Below are 14,504 nucleotides of genomic sequence, written 5' to 3' on the forward strand. Positions count from 1 at the left end.
GGGGCATCCACAACTTCTTTGGGCAATCTATTCCAAAGTCTTACCACCCTTGTACTGAAGAATTTCTTCCTAAGATCTAATCTAAATCTGTTCTCCTTCAACTTAAACCCATTTCCCCTTGTCCTATCAGTGGACACTCTTGTAAAAAGTCCCTCCCCAGCCTTCCTGTAAGTTCCCTTCAGGTATTGGAAGGCAGCTATTAGGTCCCCTTGAAGTCTTCTGTTTTCAAGGCTGAACAATCCCAGCTCCCACAACCTGTCCTCATAGCAGAGGTGCTCCAGCCCCTGGATCATCTTTGTGGCTTTCCTCTGAACACGCTCCAACAGATCTACGTCTCTCTTATGGTGGGGACACCAGAACTGCACGCAGTATTCAAGGTGGGGTCTCACAAGAGCAGAGTAAAGGGGGAGAATCACCTCTCTTGACCTGCTGACCACGCTTCTCTTGATACACCCCAGGATGCGGTTGGCCTTCTGGGCCGCATGAGTGCACTGCCGGCTCATGTTGAGCTTCTCATCTATAAACACCCCCAAATCCTTCTCTTCAGGGCTATTCTCAACCCACTCTGTGCCCAGTTTGTATTTGTGCCTAGGATTGGCCTGACCCAGGTGAAGGACCTTGCATTTTGACTTGTTGAAGCTCATGCATTTAGCACTGGCCCATTTCTCAAGCCTATCAAGGTCCCTCTGGATGGCATCTCTTCCCTCAAGTGAGTCCACGGCACCACACAGCTTGGTGTCGTCGACAAACTTACTGAGGGTGCACTCAATGCCGTCATCCATGTCGCTGACAAAGATGTTGAACAGCACTGGACCCAGAACAGAACCCTGAGGAACATCGCTTGACACTGGTCTCCATGTAGACATTGAACCATTGACCACAACTTGAGTGCGACCAGCCAGCCAGTTCTTTATCCACTGAGTGGTCCATCTGTCAAATCCGCGTCTCTCCATTATAGAGACAAGGATGCCATGTGGGACAGTGTCAAATGCCTTGCACAAGTCCAGGAAATTGACATCCATTGCTTTACCCATGTCAAGCAGCGCTGTAGCTTTGTCATAGAAGGCCACTAAATTAGTCAGGCACAACTTGCCCCTAGCGAAGCCATGTTGGCTTATATATAAGCTTATATATAAGATGTTGGATATAACATATAAGTTAGAGGACAGCATTTATGTTTGGATGTTATCAGAAATCTTCAGTCTCCTCTCAAGCATCAGAACTATTAAACGTAAAACAAGCACAATGTCTAAAGTACTCTGCTGCCTCCTTAGCCCAATGCAATACAGGAGCACTTACCTTCTGAAGACTCCTTCCACGCCAGTAATACCCATGCCGTCCACAATGTCCCTGGTTAATCTAAATGGAACAGTCTCTGGTGTGGGAAGGACTTTACCTTGCTCAAAAGCAACCCCTAAATGAAAGGATAACAAATGTTTTAAAAAACGTAAAAGTAAAGAAAAATTAAGGTTCTCTTGCCTGTCCCACTTACCCAGATCTATATGCACTAGTTCTGCTGTTTGTTCATCTATCAAGATATTCTGAATGTGTCTGTCTCCAAGTCCAAGAATGTAGCCAACTAAAACAAAAAGGTAAGTGCTGAAGCCATGTTTACATGCCATAAAACCAGGGAAAAATTAACAAAGAGAAGATTTGTTAACAAGCAGTGTTAACACGTGCAAACAAATTAAAAGTGAGAATATTTCTTCCCCCCCATGTATACATATTAGCCAGTTAAAAGAGCAAATGCCATTCCACAAATCCAAAAAGGTTAACTGAATGCAATTGCAAAAAGGTTATTCTCATACAGATGTGTCTTATCTACTCCACAGACTTCTTGCCCATTTCCCTCTGTAGATAGGTTAAGCAAACAATTTCACAGCTTTCAAAAAAAAAAAATGCAAGCGCATAATAAAATTAGGGTTTGTTATTATTACTATTTTTAAGAAAACCTTTTAACTCACAGTGTCATGTAATCCATACAACGGGACTGGACATAATTCAGTCCATAATTCAGTTGGCGCAGCTCAACTATACCTAAATAGGTCCCGAGTGATTCTTCCCCAAGTCAGTTTTAAAGAGCTCCAGTGGTACAAATTGTAAGATCTTTCATATAAGCCTATTTCAGTGCTTTACAGTCCTTAAACATGGAAAACCTCCAAACTAAATCTCCCTTGCTGTAATTCACACCTGTTACTGTTTTTCGCTCAGCTGATGGATATGGATAGCAGTAGCATTTCCTACAAAAATCTTTCATCTGAATTCCACTAAACTGCAGATTTACTTTGCTTTTTCAGCAAAAAAGAGAGCGTATAAACAACATTTGAGGCTACAGATGAAATGAGTAAATGTTAAATCAAAACAACAGAATTACTTAGGTAGAAACTTAAAAAAACCTACCAGAACCTAAAAATACAAACCACTACATAATACAGAGAAACCAAGAATTTCATTCTATCTTTCTACTGCAGAAAGAAGTGGGGGGAATGAATCAGAAATCTTAATTACAAAAATAATGCTGGTATTCTTGCTGGCATTTTTGCCCCCGACTGCCTCTCTTGTGACATGTGACAAAAGTAGAATAGCCATTACCTCTGAAATGGTATAAACTGTTTGTTTATATAATCTAAAAAGTCAATGTTAATAATCCAAGATAATACCTATAGAAGATGTAGCCACACTGCGAGTGTATGCCAACCGTTTTTCAAACCACACGGCTGGATCCAGGAATTTTTCCATGAAGAAATAACGAAACACAGGCTGAAAGTTCTCACAGACTTTCATGAAGATGCTGCATTTCTCTTCAAAATGTTTCTTTTGTGCATCCTTTAAAAAAAAAAAAAAAGAAAGAAACGTTTTCCCCATGACTTACTGCTTTGGAAGGAAATTACCTCTTCCTTTGAAAGAAATACACTCCTCCTTTCTACCCCTCTACCCTCCATCCCATGCTGTTCTCACTCCTTTCTCTCTCTGAGCTATGAATTAATGTCTTTTTTACAGCAATCATTAATGCACTTATCTATCTGTTTTACTAATCAGTTGTATTTTCATACACAACTCATGGGCTATATGGAAAAAACACACTCCTATTTCTTTGGCTCAGCAAGTGTATCTGTTTTGTATGCACGTACGGTAAATGGGTAAATGCATCTTGTTGGGAGACGCTTCCCCTTGCACTCTGTTCTGGTACCTTTGCTCATCTGACAGCTTGTGTCACTGTGAGAAAGTCATTCTCACTCATTCACATGCAAAAGCTGCACAAGGCCAAAACTAAATATACTTTTATCCTGTTAATACTATACAGATTTAAAAGGAAATAATTTTTTGCACAGTCATGTTGATATAAAGTGAAATTTGCAATTTTCTAAACCTATGGTGAGGTGGTTTGTGGAACTAAACTAAACCAGCTGAATCCATCTAGCAGCTACCTACTGTCAGAAGAAAGAACCTTCCCCTACTTGTATCTACTGAACCAGGTATTTTTCTGCCAGTTTACATCAGGTTAAGTCCTCTTTTGGCTTAGCTCCCTGAACTGACTCACTGTGGGGGTGAAGGTACATGTCTGTCATGGCGGAGGAGAAGCCAGACCCCTTCAGACTGTCTAACAGTAATTAAGACATTATATTAACCTCAGCTGCATTCTAAAATCCTATTTTTATTTTCAAGGACTAGTATTCAGAATTTTAGTTTGTTCATGAAAATAGAATGATTTTTCAATGCAATGAGAAACACAGCAAGTATAACCTAAATCTGTGAGATAACTTTATACTGACTCTACTGGGTCTCTGGAATGATCGTTTGGGAATTCCAATAGATTTATACTCTAGAAAAGAGTTCACAGACTTCTTGGAGATTCATCTGTATTCAAATCTTTCCTGCAACAGTCATTCATTTAGCAATTTTTGATTTCGTAAAAACTCTTCCCAAGCTGCATTCGGATTAGTCTGAAGAACTATTAATTCCATGCCACTGGTCATATTCATTATAATACACTAAAAGTACAGTACATAGTTTTCTGTAAATATGTAAAAAACCTAAACCCTCTGTGTAAAAGAATATAAGCCAGATATTTTTCTTTAATTATTTTGACTCACCGCCATTATTTTCTGACACTGATAACTGGAGTAATCTTTTGGCCGGTATCTCTTGTGAGCTCCCTCGTCAACGTTCACCAGAAACTCCCCAATAGGAGTTGTTCCCGAGCACCACTCAAGAACACCACTTCTCTGAGAAAGGGGAACCACCTGTAAAAACAAAACCACTGCTGCATGGAGGAGGGTTGTACACACACAACTGTGACCATGCACGATGCAGAGCGTGGGTGGATCTTTGGGTTTGTTTAAAAAGACAAAAGACCAAACTGTGCAGCTGACCACAACAGATGTTCTAAATACACACGTATACACACATAAACGGCACTCAAGGTTTTTCTATCCAACACTTGCAAACTTCCTCCTAGCCCAGAGAACCTTCCACTACAAATTTTAGTACGACTTAATGATTCTGCTCAATGCGCACGTTTGCGTCGGTGTTCCAGATGACCTGCAACTGCCGACAGCTTGCTGTGCTGGAATGGGATAACACAAGCATTGTGCAAATGGCACGTAGAAAGTAAACTCTGGAACAAACACCTGGGAGCTGCGTGAACGTACTGGGCTCATCTTAGCTCCCCACCCGAGCAAATGGCTTCTCACTTCATAACTGGCCTAACAGTCACCTCAATTGCTGTAGCAGATGAAACTGGCCAGAATGAACGATCTCTTGTCCTCAGAGAAATGGCTACTGCCTGTTTCCTTCAATTTTCTTTTCTTATGAAAGTCTCTTTATCTCATAATGCAACTCCCATTCTCTTTTTCCCTGCTCTCGCTCATTTTTACACACATAAAAACCTGAGTCTTCACTGAAAATTATTCAAAACATGTGACTCTAACTCCACCTGTGAACGCTTAACACTATGCTAGCAATTCAGATAAGCTCCTTCAGCAATTCTGGAGTGCACGTTTCTTGTTTGTCAAAGACAAGAACTTTTACTTAGAGAGTACTTATTCAGAGGCCACCTTCACAGCTATTATTATAATCCCAAGCACATAAAAAGGAAGTAGGAGGGGAAAATTCCTGTTCAAATACATTTTCTGCACTCACAATAGGCATTTATTCCAAAATCAGCAGTTCTGCAATTCAAATTCTGCATGAACAGACCCAGGATGGGACTTCTGTCAATTGTAAGGAATACAGCAAGACTAAAATTAATTATTAATTAAGGAATATTGCAACACTAAAATTAACGAGAATTCATAAACTCGTATGCTCAAGTTTAATGACTGGCAACTTACAATTCAAGGACAATGCATGACTTTATATTAACTTATAATTGAAAAGAAATTAAGTTTTGAAGAGTATTTAAATGTATATTGGGCATCAGAACTTTTTTTAAGGATTTGAAAAAACTAAATTGTAATAATTGTTGTAACAATTAAATTGTATCAATTGCTTATTCCATAGCTTAACAATCTATGACTATTTTAATGACATATTAAATAAATACACTTTTATATAGTCTTTGAGTTAAATAGAGGAAAATGGGGAAATACGCTTTATCCAGCAGTAGCATTTATTCCTGTGCCACAGCAGCTGTTCAGAGTTACCTTGTATCTTCGGATAGTTAACTTTCTCTTTCGTGTTTCAGTGTTTTGCTGGAGCAATGTATTGCACATCTGGAAAACCTGTTGCATAACAGCATCTTGTCTCAGGTCATCATGTGCCTTTAGCATAAACAGAAAAAGCAGTTAAAGAACACTTCTTGGCATCCAACTTCTTGTTCAGCAATGTAAAAAAAATTTTTAAAAATTCCACAAAACACAAGTTACTTTTCCACGATAATCACCTGTAATAACATGTAATTAACAATTGCTTTTTCTCTGTATTTCATTTTCTAATAGTGCTCAGCTGCTTAAGCAGAACCGTCATAACTTAAATCACCACATTTTTCTCCTTTTTTTTGACAAATGTTACTTGATGAATGTTTTAATCAACCTACATGCCTTATGGTACCCTTTTAAAAAACAGATGTTTCATTTGCCAATGATAGGACAAAGGGAAATGGATATAAGCTGGAACACAGGAGGTTCCGCTTAAACACGAGGAAGAACTTCTTCCCAGTAAGGGTAACAGAACACTGGAACAGGCTGCCCAGAGAGGTTGTGGAGTCTCCTTCTCTGGAGATGTTCAAAACCCGCCTGGACGCGTTCTTGTGTGATCTGATCTAGGTGGTCCTGCTCCGGCAGGGGGATTGGACTAGATGATCCTTTGGGGTCCCTTCCAATCCCTAACGTTCTGTGATTCTGTGATTCACCATATTTAGCAATCCAGCACACAGCTGAAGCATCAGTTGGTGCTGCAGTTCTGATTATTGGATGCAGATCTAGTGATTTATGCTTATCTTTAAAATTTTCAAAACTATCTCATACTTAACAGCAAAACAGAATTCTCCCAGCAGCTGTTGAATGTTTACATTCAGACAGACAGAATGACATTAATTGAGTTTAAGGAGAAATGCATTTTTTTAAGAGATTTGTGTTTTTATGTGCATGTTTTATTGTCTCTGAATTGTAATTCTTTTTATATGGGGAAGAAAGAAACAAGTAGGTATTTAACACAAAACGCTGATGCCTTTTATTTGCTGTACACTCCAGGTCACTAGTTGAGACACGACCACGCAAGTCACAGGTCTGGTAGTTGTCAGGTAAGCTACTGTATATTACATGCATGGTTGAAAAATTATTACAAAAATATTTAATATTATTACTTATTATTTATATTATATTATAACCTATATTATATTTTATTTTCTATTATATTATTATAATATTATTTACTATTACTTTGTAATTTCCTTTATTAAAGCATTCCTGAACAGAGAAAAATCCACTCATTGCACAGAAGTGATGCATGAGAAAACTGACAGGAGAACTTGAAAAAAATTCCAACACGCCAAGTCTCTGAGATGCCATTACAAGTGACAGAACCTACCTTGACCAGCTGCCTCCTTTCTTTACCATCTGATCCTACACAGTCTATTATTTTAGGCAGGTTCAGGCCTCCAGCTAAGCGAAATTCTGGCTTAAAAGACCTTATTGTCACCAAATTTTCATATCGTCCTGTGGGATCCACCTGAAATTAGAAATTAGTTTAAAATTAATATAGTATTTCCTCCGTTTCACTCAGAGAAAATGGTAATGAGTTGTTTGCAAACCTCATTAGCACACTATATGCTAAATATTAATATGAGCATTCCATCATCTACAAGGATAATACCCACAAGGGCTAGAAAAAGATGCTGAGCAAAGGAGTAAGTTTGATTCCTCCTTGTTCACACCTCACTGGTGGAGGGGACTGGTGCTGCAGACTTCCATCAAACAAGCTCTGACACAATTTCAGCCTGTCCCAACTAGCATTCTCTCACAAAAATGTTCTTGTACAGTTGAGGAGCATTAGGCTTACATTAGGGTGCAAATGGACCCAACCTACAGTCCTAAAACTGCTGCAATCTACAGGACCTGTATCTTCAGCCATCCTCTGTATCCTCATGTCACAAAGCAACCCTACTCAGCTGTAAGGAAGTAACCCTCCAGCAGTTTACATCACAGACCTCCAGCTATTTCAGATAGCTTGTACTGGAGAAGAAGAAAGGCAAAGAAAAGGACAATCAAGTCATACAAAGGAGCAGCACTAGGGCCGACAGGAGCCCTACAAACAAATGCTGTTTAGCATGAGTGGCAATTTCTAGCCTTCGAAGTCAAACAGCATGAAACAGTCCCTTGGCTTGCTTTATTTAGCTTTTAGCTTTATTTAGCTGAGAGACTTCAACATAGGCAAGTTCACCTTCAAAACATTTAAATTTTAGGTGGCTGGCCCAAAAAGCAACTCCGTATCATGAAACTGGTAAGTTTCCTAGGTAGAGCATGTGGCATCCAAGAATGAGTGCCTGTGCACCCATCCAATCAACCACTTATGCTAATGGCAATGGCTCATTTACTGAATCATAAAAACATATAAACTGGCCAATCAGGAACAGCAGAAGAGGCCTATCGATTAAATCACACAACTTCCTGCACATTAAGTGTCTCCCTGAAACTCTGAGCTAGAACCTACAAGATAAGATCCTCTCTGTGATTTAGGTAGCTCAATGCTCCTTTTGATAATGAAAGACAGTGGTAACAGTGGCAAAGCCATCTTCATACAATAAGCCACTATCCAGCAAATGGAAGACTTGGGGTCAAGGTCTTCTAAAGCCTAAGGAAACCATCTCACACTGCATCTCCCACCTGACAGGAAAGTATCTCTGACAGGCTGACCTGTAAAGAACATGGGAATTTGATGCAGAGATATATGCCCTGATTGCCATTATAAACACCTGAAGTTGATTCTAAGATCTGATGTCACAGTGTATATTTATTTCCGCTTCAGTCACCTTAATTTCCATGGTAGGAACAACAACAATGTCCTCCAAGTTCTTCAGTTTAATAATTGGCTGGTCAGCTGGAATACTTATTCCTTCTGTAATTAAAAGGAATTAATACTTTTAAATTCAGAAATATAAACATACATCGAAATTCCCAAAAAATAGCTTGGGTTGCTTTTGGGACCCAAAACCTCACTGCGTACTTCTGTCGAGCTGATTAAGATGACCATAGGACCAATGGAGTTTTCTGGAGTTTCATACTCAGAAATTCTGAAGCTTACAGTGCAAACGATTACTAAGCCTTAATCCAGATTAAGTTCTACACTCATCAAAAGCACGACACAGTGCTAGCACAGTATCTCCTTTAACTAAATATTAATATTTAGAAATCTAATTTTTAATCCAAGAAAAAAATCTTTACTATCAAAAATGAAAATAATTTTCCAAGACTTACTTCTTTGAGATTTCCATGGAGTAGCATCTACATTTGCTAATGTGATGTAAGCATCACAAAGTACTTCAACACCTCTAACCATATGAGCTCTCCTTTTTCTTACGATATTGATTATATTGCTAGCAGCCTCCATTCTGTCCTAGAAAAACCCAACAGAATACAAATATCAGATCTTGCAAACTACACCTTGTAGGATTAAAGAAACATCATAACATGCAGCTAATCAAGTATAACTGAGATAAATCCTATGAAAACAGAGAAAATTGCAATATCGGACAGCCCTTTGTGATACGAACAGAAATAATCTGAAGAAAAACTCTGTATTGTCTAATTTGAGACAATGAGAAAAGTAAAACGCTATTGAGAGTGGAGAGGGAGCAAATCTGTCCCAGCAAAGTGCAAAAAAACCTGCAAAAATTCTTCAGAAAAAAGTGACAGGCAATTTTCAATGTTATTCTACCATCTTCCTGCTTCCATTCCAACTAAGAAAAAGCCTGTGTGCAAAAGGTAGAAATCTGACCATGTGTCCCTTCTGTGCCTGACTCAGTTGAGTTTAGCATAATCCTGCTCCTAAGGGTGGGATCACAAAAGAACTACACATCTAAGGAAAAGGCAAAAAAAAGCCGCCTAAAAAATGTGAAAAATTAGATCAGGGTTGAGGAGTAAGAGGGTAATGGCAACCATGCCAATGGGGGGAAAGAAAGGGCATTAATCTAGATATGGGATGATTCCAAAGACAGGTTCCAATAAAAATTAAGCAATAACAACATTAACATGAAGCCACAGTTCAGTATTATCCATCGTCACGGCTTTTAACATATTAACGTCGTAAAAAGGACAAAATACACACTGCACAAGACTGAATACTTAAAATAGAACAGATGCTATCACTCGAAGCAGAAAAATCCTCAATTCAGTACGTACTTTTAACAATAAACCCACTCAAGTCTTTGTTACATCTAAAATGCCGTTTACAGAATCACACATCAAGGACATTTATCACAAAACTCTTCACAATCATTGGGGCTATTTGTTGCAGGAAATGTTAACCATGTTTTGTTCAACCCCATAATTATGTCTTTCAATAATAATTACCAATGTATGCACAAAAGGAAGGTTTTTTTAATTATTAAAAGTATTTTCCTCCTACTCTTTCTTAACAACAGTCAGCTGATGAGCTCTACACTAAAATACCCCTTGACATAACTTTTTTTTTTCATTTTTTAACGAAATGAAAGAACTGAATGTGGTCAATAGAATAGAATTTTTTGTAGTCACCACATCAAGCTGGGAGATTTCTTTTGGTGTATTTTTAATTAACTTATTTCTTCTTATTGCATCCGGTTTTGTGAGGAGTTCATCTTTGTTAGCATTTGCCAAAGCTAATATTATAAACAAAGTATGATGTGGATGATCCAGTGAAATTCTAGCCAGCAGCTGTCAAGAAAACAAAAAGATCTCATTATTGAAAACTGTACAGAAGAAAAAAATTGACATTATTAATTCTTTTGAACTCCTATAGCTCCTAATAAGATATAAAAAGTAATACTAAGGTGGTATTTCCACAACTATAACGCATTCAAAGTATATTCCTATACCTCCGTAGGACTATTCTTATGCAACAAGAAGATCAATTAAGTAGCAAGGAAAAATTCTCCAATCCTCTCCCCCTCTCACTCCACTATACTGATTTTGCATCACTCATTTTTAATAAGTTTTTATCACCTACATAACTCATTTAGCTATAACTCCACAAAGGAAGATACATACTGTTTAGAAGTATGCACTACTAAGCCAATCAGGATATCTTTAGATACGAAAAGCACAAATTACGTTATTTAGAACTCCATGAAATCCTAAACCACCCATCATCTTGGTTCCCATCCGAGCAGCCAGCTGGTACATCAGAGGCAAAAACTTGTATGAAGGGATCTTCTCTGCATTTTTCTGTAGTACAGAAAATTCAGTTAGAAAGCTCTATGAAACACACACAAATCAAGTAACCATAAAATACCAGGTAAGGGCTGGCAGTTTTGGTTTTGCATTTTTTTTAAAACTGAGAGTAATCATTGCTGTGTGATCAAATGGCAATCCAGTATCACATCACCTTGGCCCATGTCTCCTGAATGCTACAAGTCCTTCATAAGAAAACTACTCTTTTCTCTTCTGTTACAGCAGAGCTTAGCTATATCGATTCAGAACTGATTTCTAGATTTCTTGTGGCAAGAGCCAATCCTAATTAAAAAGCAACAAACAATCTAGTTTAAGACAAGCAACAATTGTGCGTTAAAGATATGAGTGAAGGAACACTTTCTCTTTTTCCAAGTTCATTATAACACAAAGCGCAGAATTAAATTCTACAGATCAGTTATAAAGAGATCATTTGGGTACGAACTAACAGATTTCCTGCACAGTTCTAGAAAGGATAGAACCAGCCTGAGAATGGGAACTTTACTGGTCCCTGGCGACTGTGGTATAGAGACAACCTAAAAGCACATCCGTCCACCTAAACGTATATATAATACAAACTAGAATAACATTCTGAAAGATGTTGAACATGGGTAGTATCCAAGGTACATAAAGAACAAAGTGACAACAGTGACAGATCACGAAATATACTTAATCATACAGACTTGTCAAATTAAAATGCTAAATTAAATTAAGTTAAATCAAAATGCATTGAGAATTACAGCTCCCACTGATGAAAAACTAACTGATGAGCAATGACTGAGAAAAGCAAGTTTTGAGGGAAAAGTTAAGGAGATACATGGGAAAGCATACTGCACAGCACTATAATTCATATTCTAGAAACACAGGAGAAGGAGAAGAAAGATGGATAATTTAATGTCAAAGCGTAGTAAGGAAAAGCAACAGCAGACATATACCTTCATCATTTCATTGACTCTATCAACTCCAGAATTTTCAAGCCACAGGGAACAGAGTCGGAAGATCCACATATCATGTTCTTCTCCACTTAGTAAACAGCTGATGTAGTTCTCCACTGCTTTACACAAGAAACGTTTACGGTCTTCAGTTAGGGCACGTATGGCACATTCATCCAGTTCAAGTTCTCGCTGAACCTTCACTGTGTATCTATGTGAACAGACATTTTTAAACAACAAATTATCTCTTAATGAACTTACAAGCAAGGCTGTCCCTACCTCTCTCACTTACTAATTTAACATTTTTTTACTTGTTTTGCATGCACAAGCACAGTCAAATAAACAACTGAGAAACCAAACTGGGGGAGCTGTTTCTTTGGTGTATGTCCGCACAGACCCACTACTCAAAGTAAATTTTCAGTCAGTGTCTTTTTTCTTTTTTTTATGATTTAATCTCAATACTAGTGTAAATGTGAAGATCCAGTACAGATCGTTGTGTAAGAAGTTCAATTTCCAACTGCAGAAGTTCAAATTTTTCTGCTAACTGGTAATTGCTCTCACTAAATCTTTAAGAGTTCTGTATTAAGAACATATTCTGTATTAAGGTACGTTGGTGATAAAAAGAGGACTAGAGAAAATGTGGGACCTTTCCAGAAGGAAACAGGATATGCAGAAGGCTGAGGTACTCAATGACTTTTTCGTCTTCACTGGCAAGTGCTCTAGCCACACTGCCCGAGTCGCAGAAGGCAAAGGCAGGGACTGGGAGAATGAAGAACCGCCCACTGTAGGAGAAGATCAGATTTGAAACCTTCTAAGGAACCTGAAAGTGCACAAGTCCATGAGACCTGATGAGATGCATCTGCGGGTCCTGAGGGAACTGGCAGATGAAGTTGCTAAGCCACTTCATCATATTTGAGAAGTTGTGGCAGTCTGGTGAAGTTCCTACCGACTGGAAAAGGGGAAATAGCCCCCATCTTTAAAAAGGGGAAAAAAGGAAGACCCAAGGAGCTACAGGCCAGTCAGTCTCATCTCTGTACCCACTAAGATCACAGAGCAGATCCTCCTGGCAACTATGCTAAGGCACATAGAAAATAATGAGGTGATTGGTGACAGCCAACATGGCTTCACTAAGGGCAAATCCTGCCTGACTAATTTGGTGGCCTTCTATGACGAGGTTACAGCATTGGTGGTAAAGGGAAGAGCAACTGACATCATCTACCTGGACTTGTGCAAAGCATTTGACACTGTCCTGCATGACATCCTCGTTTCTAAATTAGACATTGATTTGATGGATGGATGACTTGGTGTATAAAGAACTGGTTGGATAGTTGCACTCATGGAGTTGCAGTCACTGGCTCGACGTCCAAGTGGAGACCAGTGACGAGTGGTGTTCCTCAGGGGTCAGTATTGGGGCCAGTGCTGTTTACCATCTTGTAGGTGACATGGACAGTGGGATCGAGTGCACCCTCAGCAAGTTTGCTGACAACACCAAGCTGTGTGGTGTGGTCGACACACTGGAGGGAAGGGATGCCATCCAGAGGGACATTGACAGGCTGGAGAGGTGGGCCTGTGAGAACCTCATGAAGTTCAACAAGGCCAAGTGCAAGGGCCTGCATGTGGGTCGGGGCAATCCCAAGCACAAGTACAGGCTGGGCGGAGAATGGATTGAGAGCAGCTCTGAGGAGAAGGACTCAGGGGTGTTCGCTGATAAGAAGCTCAACATGAGCCAGTAATGTGCACTTACAGCCCAGAAAGCCAACCGTATCCTGGGCTGCATCAAAAGAAGCGTGGCCAGCAGGTCGAGGGAGGTGATTCTGCCTCTCTACTCTGCTCTCCTGAGACCCCACCTGCAGTACTACGTTCAGCTCTGGAGTCCCCAACATAAGGACATGGAGCTGCTGAAGTGAGTCCAGAGGAGGGCCACAAAGATGATCAGAGGGCTGGAGCACCTCTTCTCTGAAGACAGGCTGAGAGAGTTGGTGTTGTTCAGCCTGGAGAGAGAAGGCTCCGAAGATACCTTCTGGCAGTCTTCCAGTACCTAAAGGGGGCCTAGAAGAAAGCTGGAAAGGGGCTTTTTGGAAGGGTGTGTAGTGATAGGACAAAGAGGGTAGATTTAGATTAGATCTAAGGAAGAAATTCTTCACCCTGAGGGTGGTGAGACACTGGAACAGGTTGCCCAGTGAAGTTGTGTTCAAGGCCAGGTTGGATGGGGCTTTGGGCAACCTGGTGCAGTGGAAGGTGTCCCTGCCCATGGCGGGGGGGTTGGAACTAGATGATCTTTAAGGTCTCTTCCAACTCAAATCATTCTATGATTCTATGAATTCTACACTTTCACCAAATGTGTGATGAGAGAAATCTCAAATGTTCATTTTTTTCTCTATAACATCTTGTCTATCAAATAAACAAAACGAATCCAGGGAATAAATACGAGTTCTGGCCCATGAACATCCATACTGTTCAACTGTTTTGACACTCCTTGGCTTAGTTTTGAGTCCATGCTATCTAGCACTCTCCTAGACCATGTTCAGGCTCAGTTCAGAAACTATTTGCAAAAAGCACTACTGATTTGGCCACTATTTTGTGAAGAGAAGGAAAAATTCAGCTGTACAGATGTGTCCCACGCTGTACCATTTGCTCAGACAGACAGAGAATTAGTAAAGATGGAGCCTTTGATGGCTCCACAGTAACCACCTCTCCATTTGAATGC

The 14,504-nt window shown here is 39.5% G+C and overlaps 1 protein-coding gene across 7 annotated transcripts in view; it reads right to left on the reverse strand.

Moving 5' to 3' along the window:
- Positions 1-14,504, reverse strand: part of ATM (ATM serine/threonine kinase) — a 77,306-nt gene that overhangs the window by 3,651 nt on the left and 59,151 nt on the right. For 5 of the 7 annotated variants that reach the window (XM_086621701.1, XM_086621711.1, XM_086621707.1 and 2 more), the window contains 11 exons: positions 11,801-12,008; positions 10,749-10,862; positions 10,194-10,352; positions 8,916-9,054; positions 8,471-8,556; positions 7,030-7,170; positions 5,646-5,762; positions 4,095-4,244; positions 2,661-2,826; positions 1,493-1,579; positions 1,300-1,414 (listed from right to left, as the gene is read on the reverse strand). In XM_086621701.1, the coding sequence (XP_086477827.1) occupies positions 1,300-1,414; positions 1,493-1,579; positions 2,661-2,826; positions 4,095-4,244; positions 5,646-5,762; positions 7,030-7,170; positions 8,471-8,556; positions 8,916-9,054; positions 10,194-10,352; positions 10,749-10,862; positions 11,801-12,008 (1,482 nt within the window). Of the gene's footprint in view, positions 1-1,299; positions 1,415-1,492; positions 1,580-2,660; positions 2,827-4,094; positions 4,245-5,645; positions 5,763-7,029; positions 7,171-8,470; positions 8,568-8,915; positions 9,055-10,193; positions 10,353-10,748; positions 10,863-11,800; positions 12,009-14,504 lie in introns of all 7 variants that reach the window. The other 2 variants (XM_086621686.1, XM_086621695.1) reach the window with 2 other exon arrangements.

Source organism: Tauraco erythrolophus, chromosome 1 (assembly GCF_009769465.1).
Source record: "Tauraco erythrolophus isolate bTauEry1 chromosome 1, bTauEry1.pri, whole genome shotgun sequence".
In the NCBI taxonomy this organism is placed as follows: Eukaryota; Metazoa; Chordata; class Aves; order Musophagiformes; family Musophagidae; genus Tauraco; species Tauraco erythrolophus.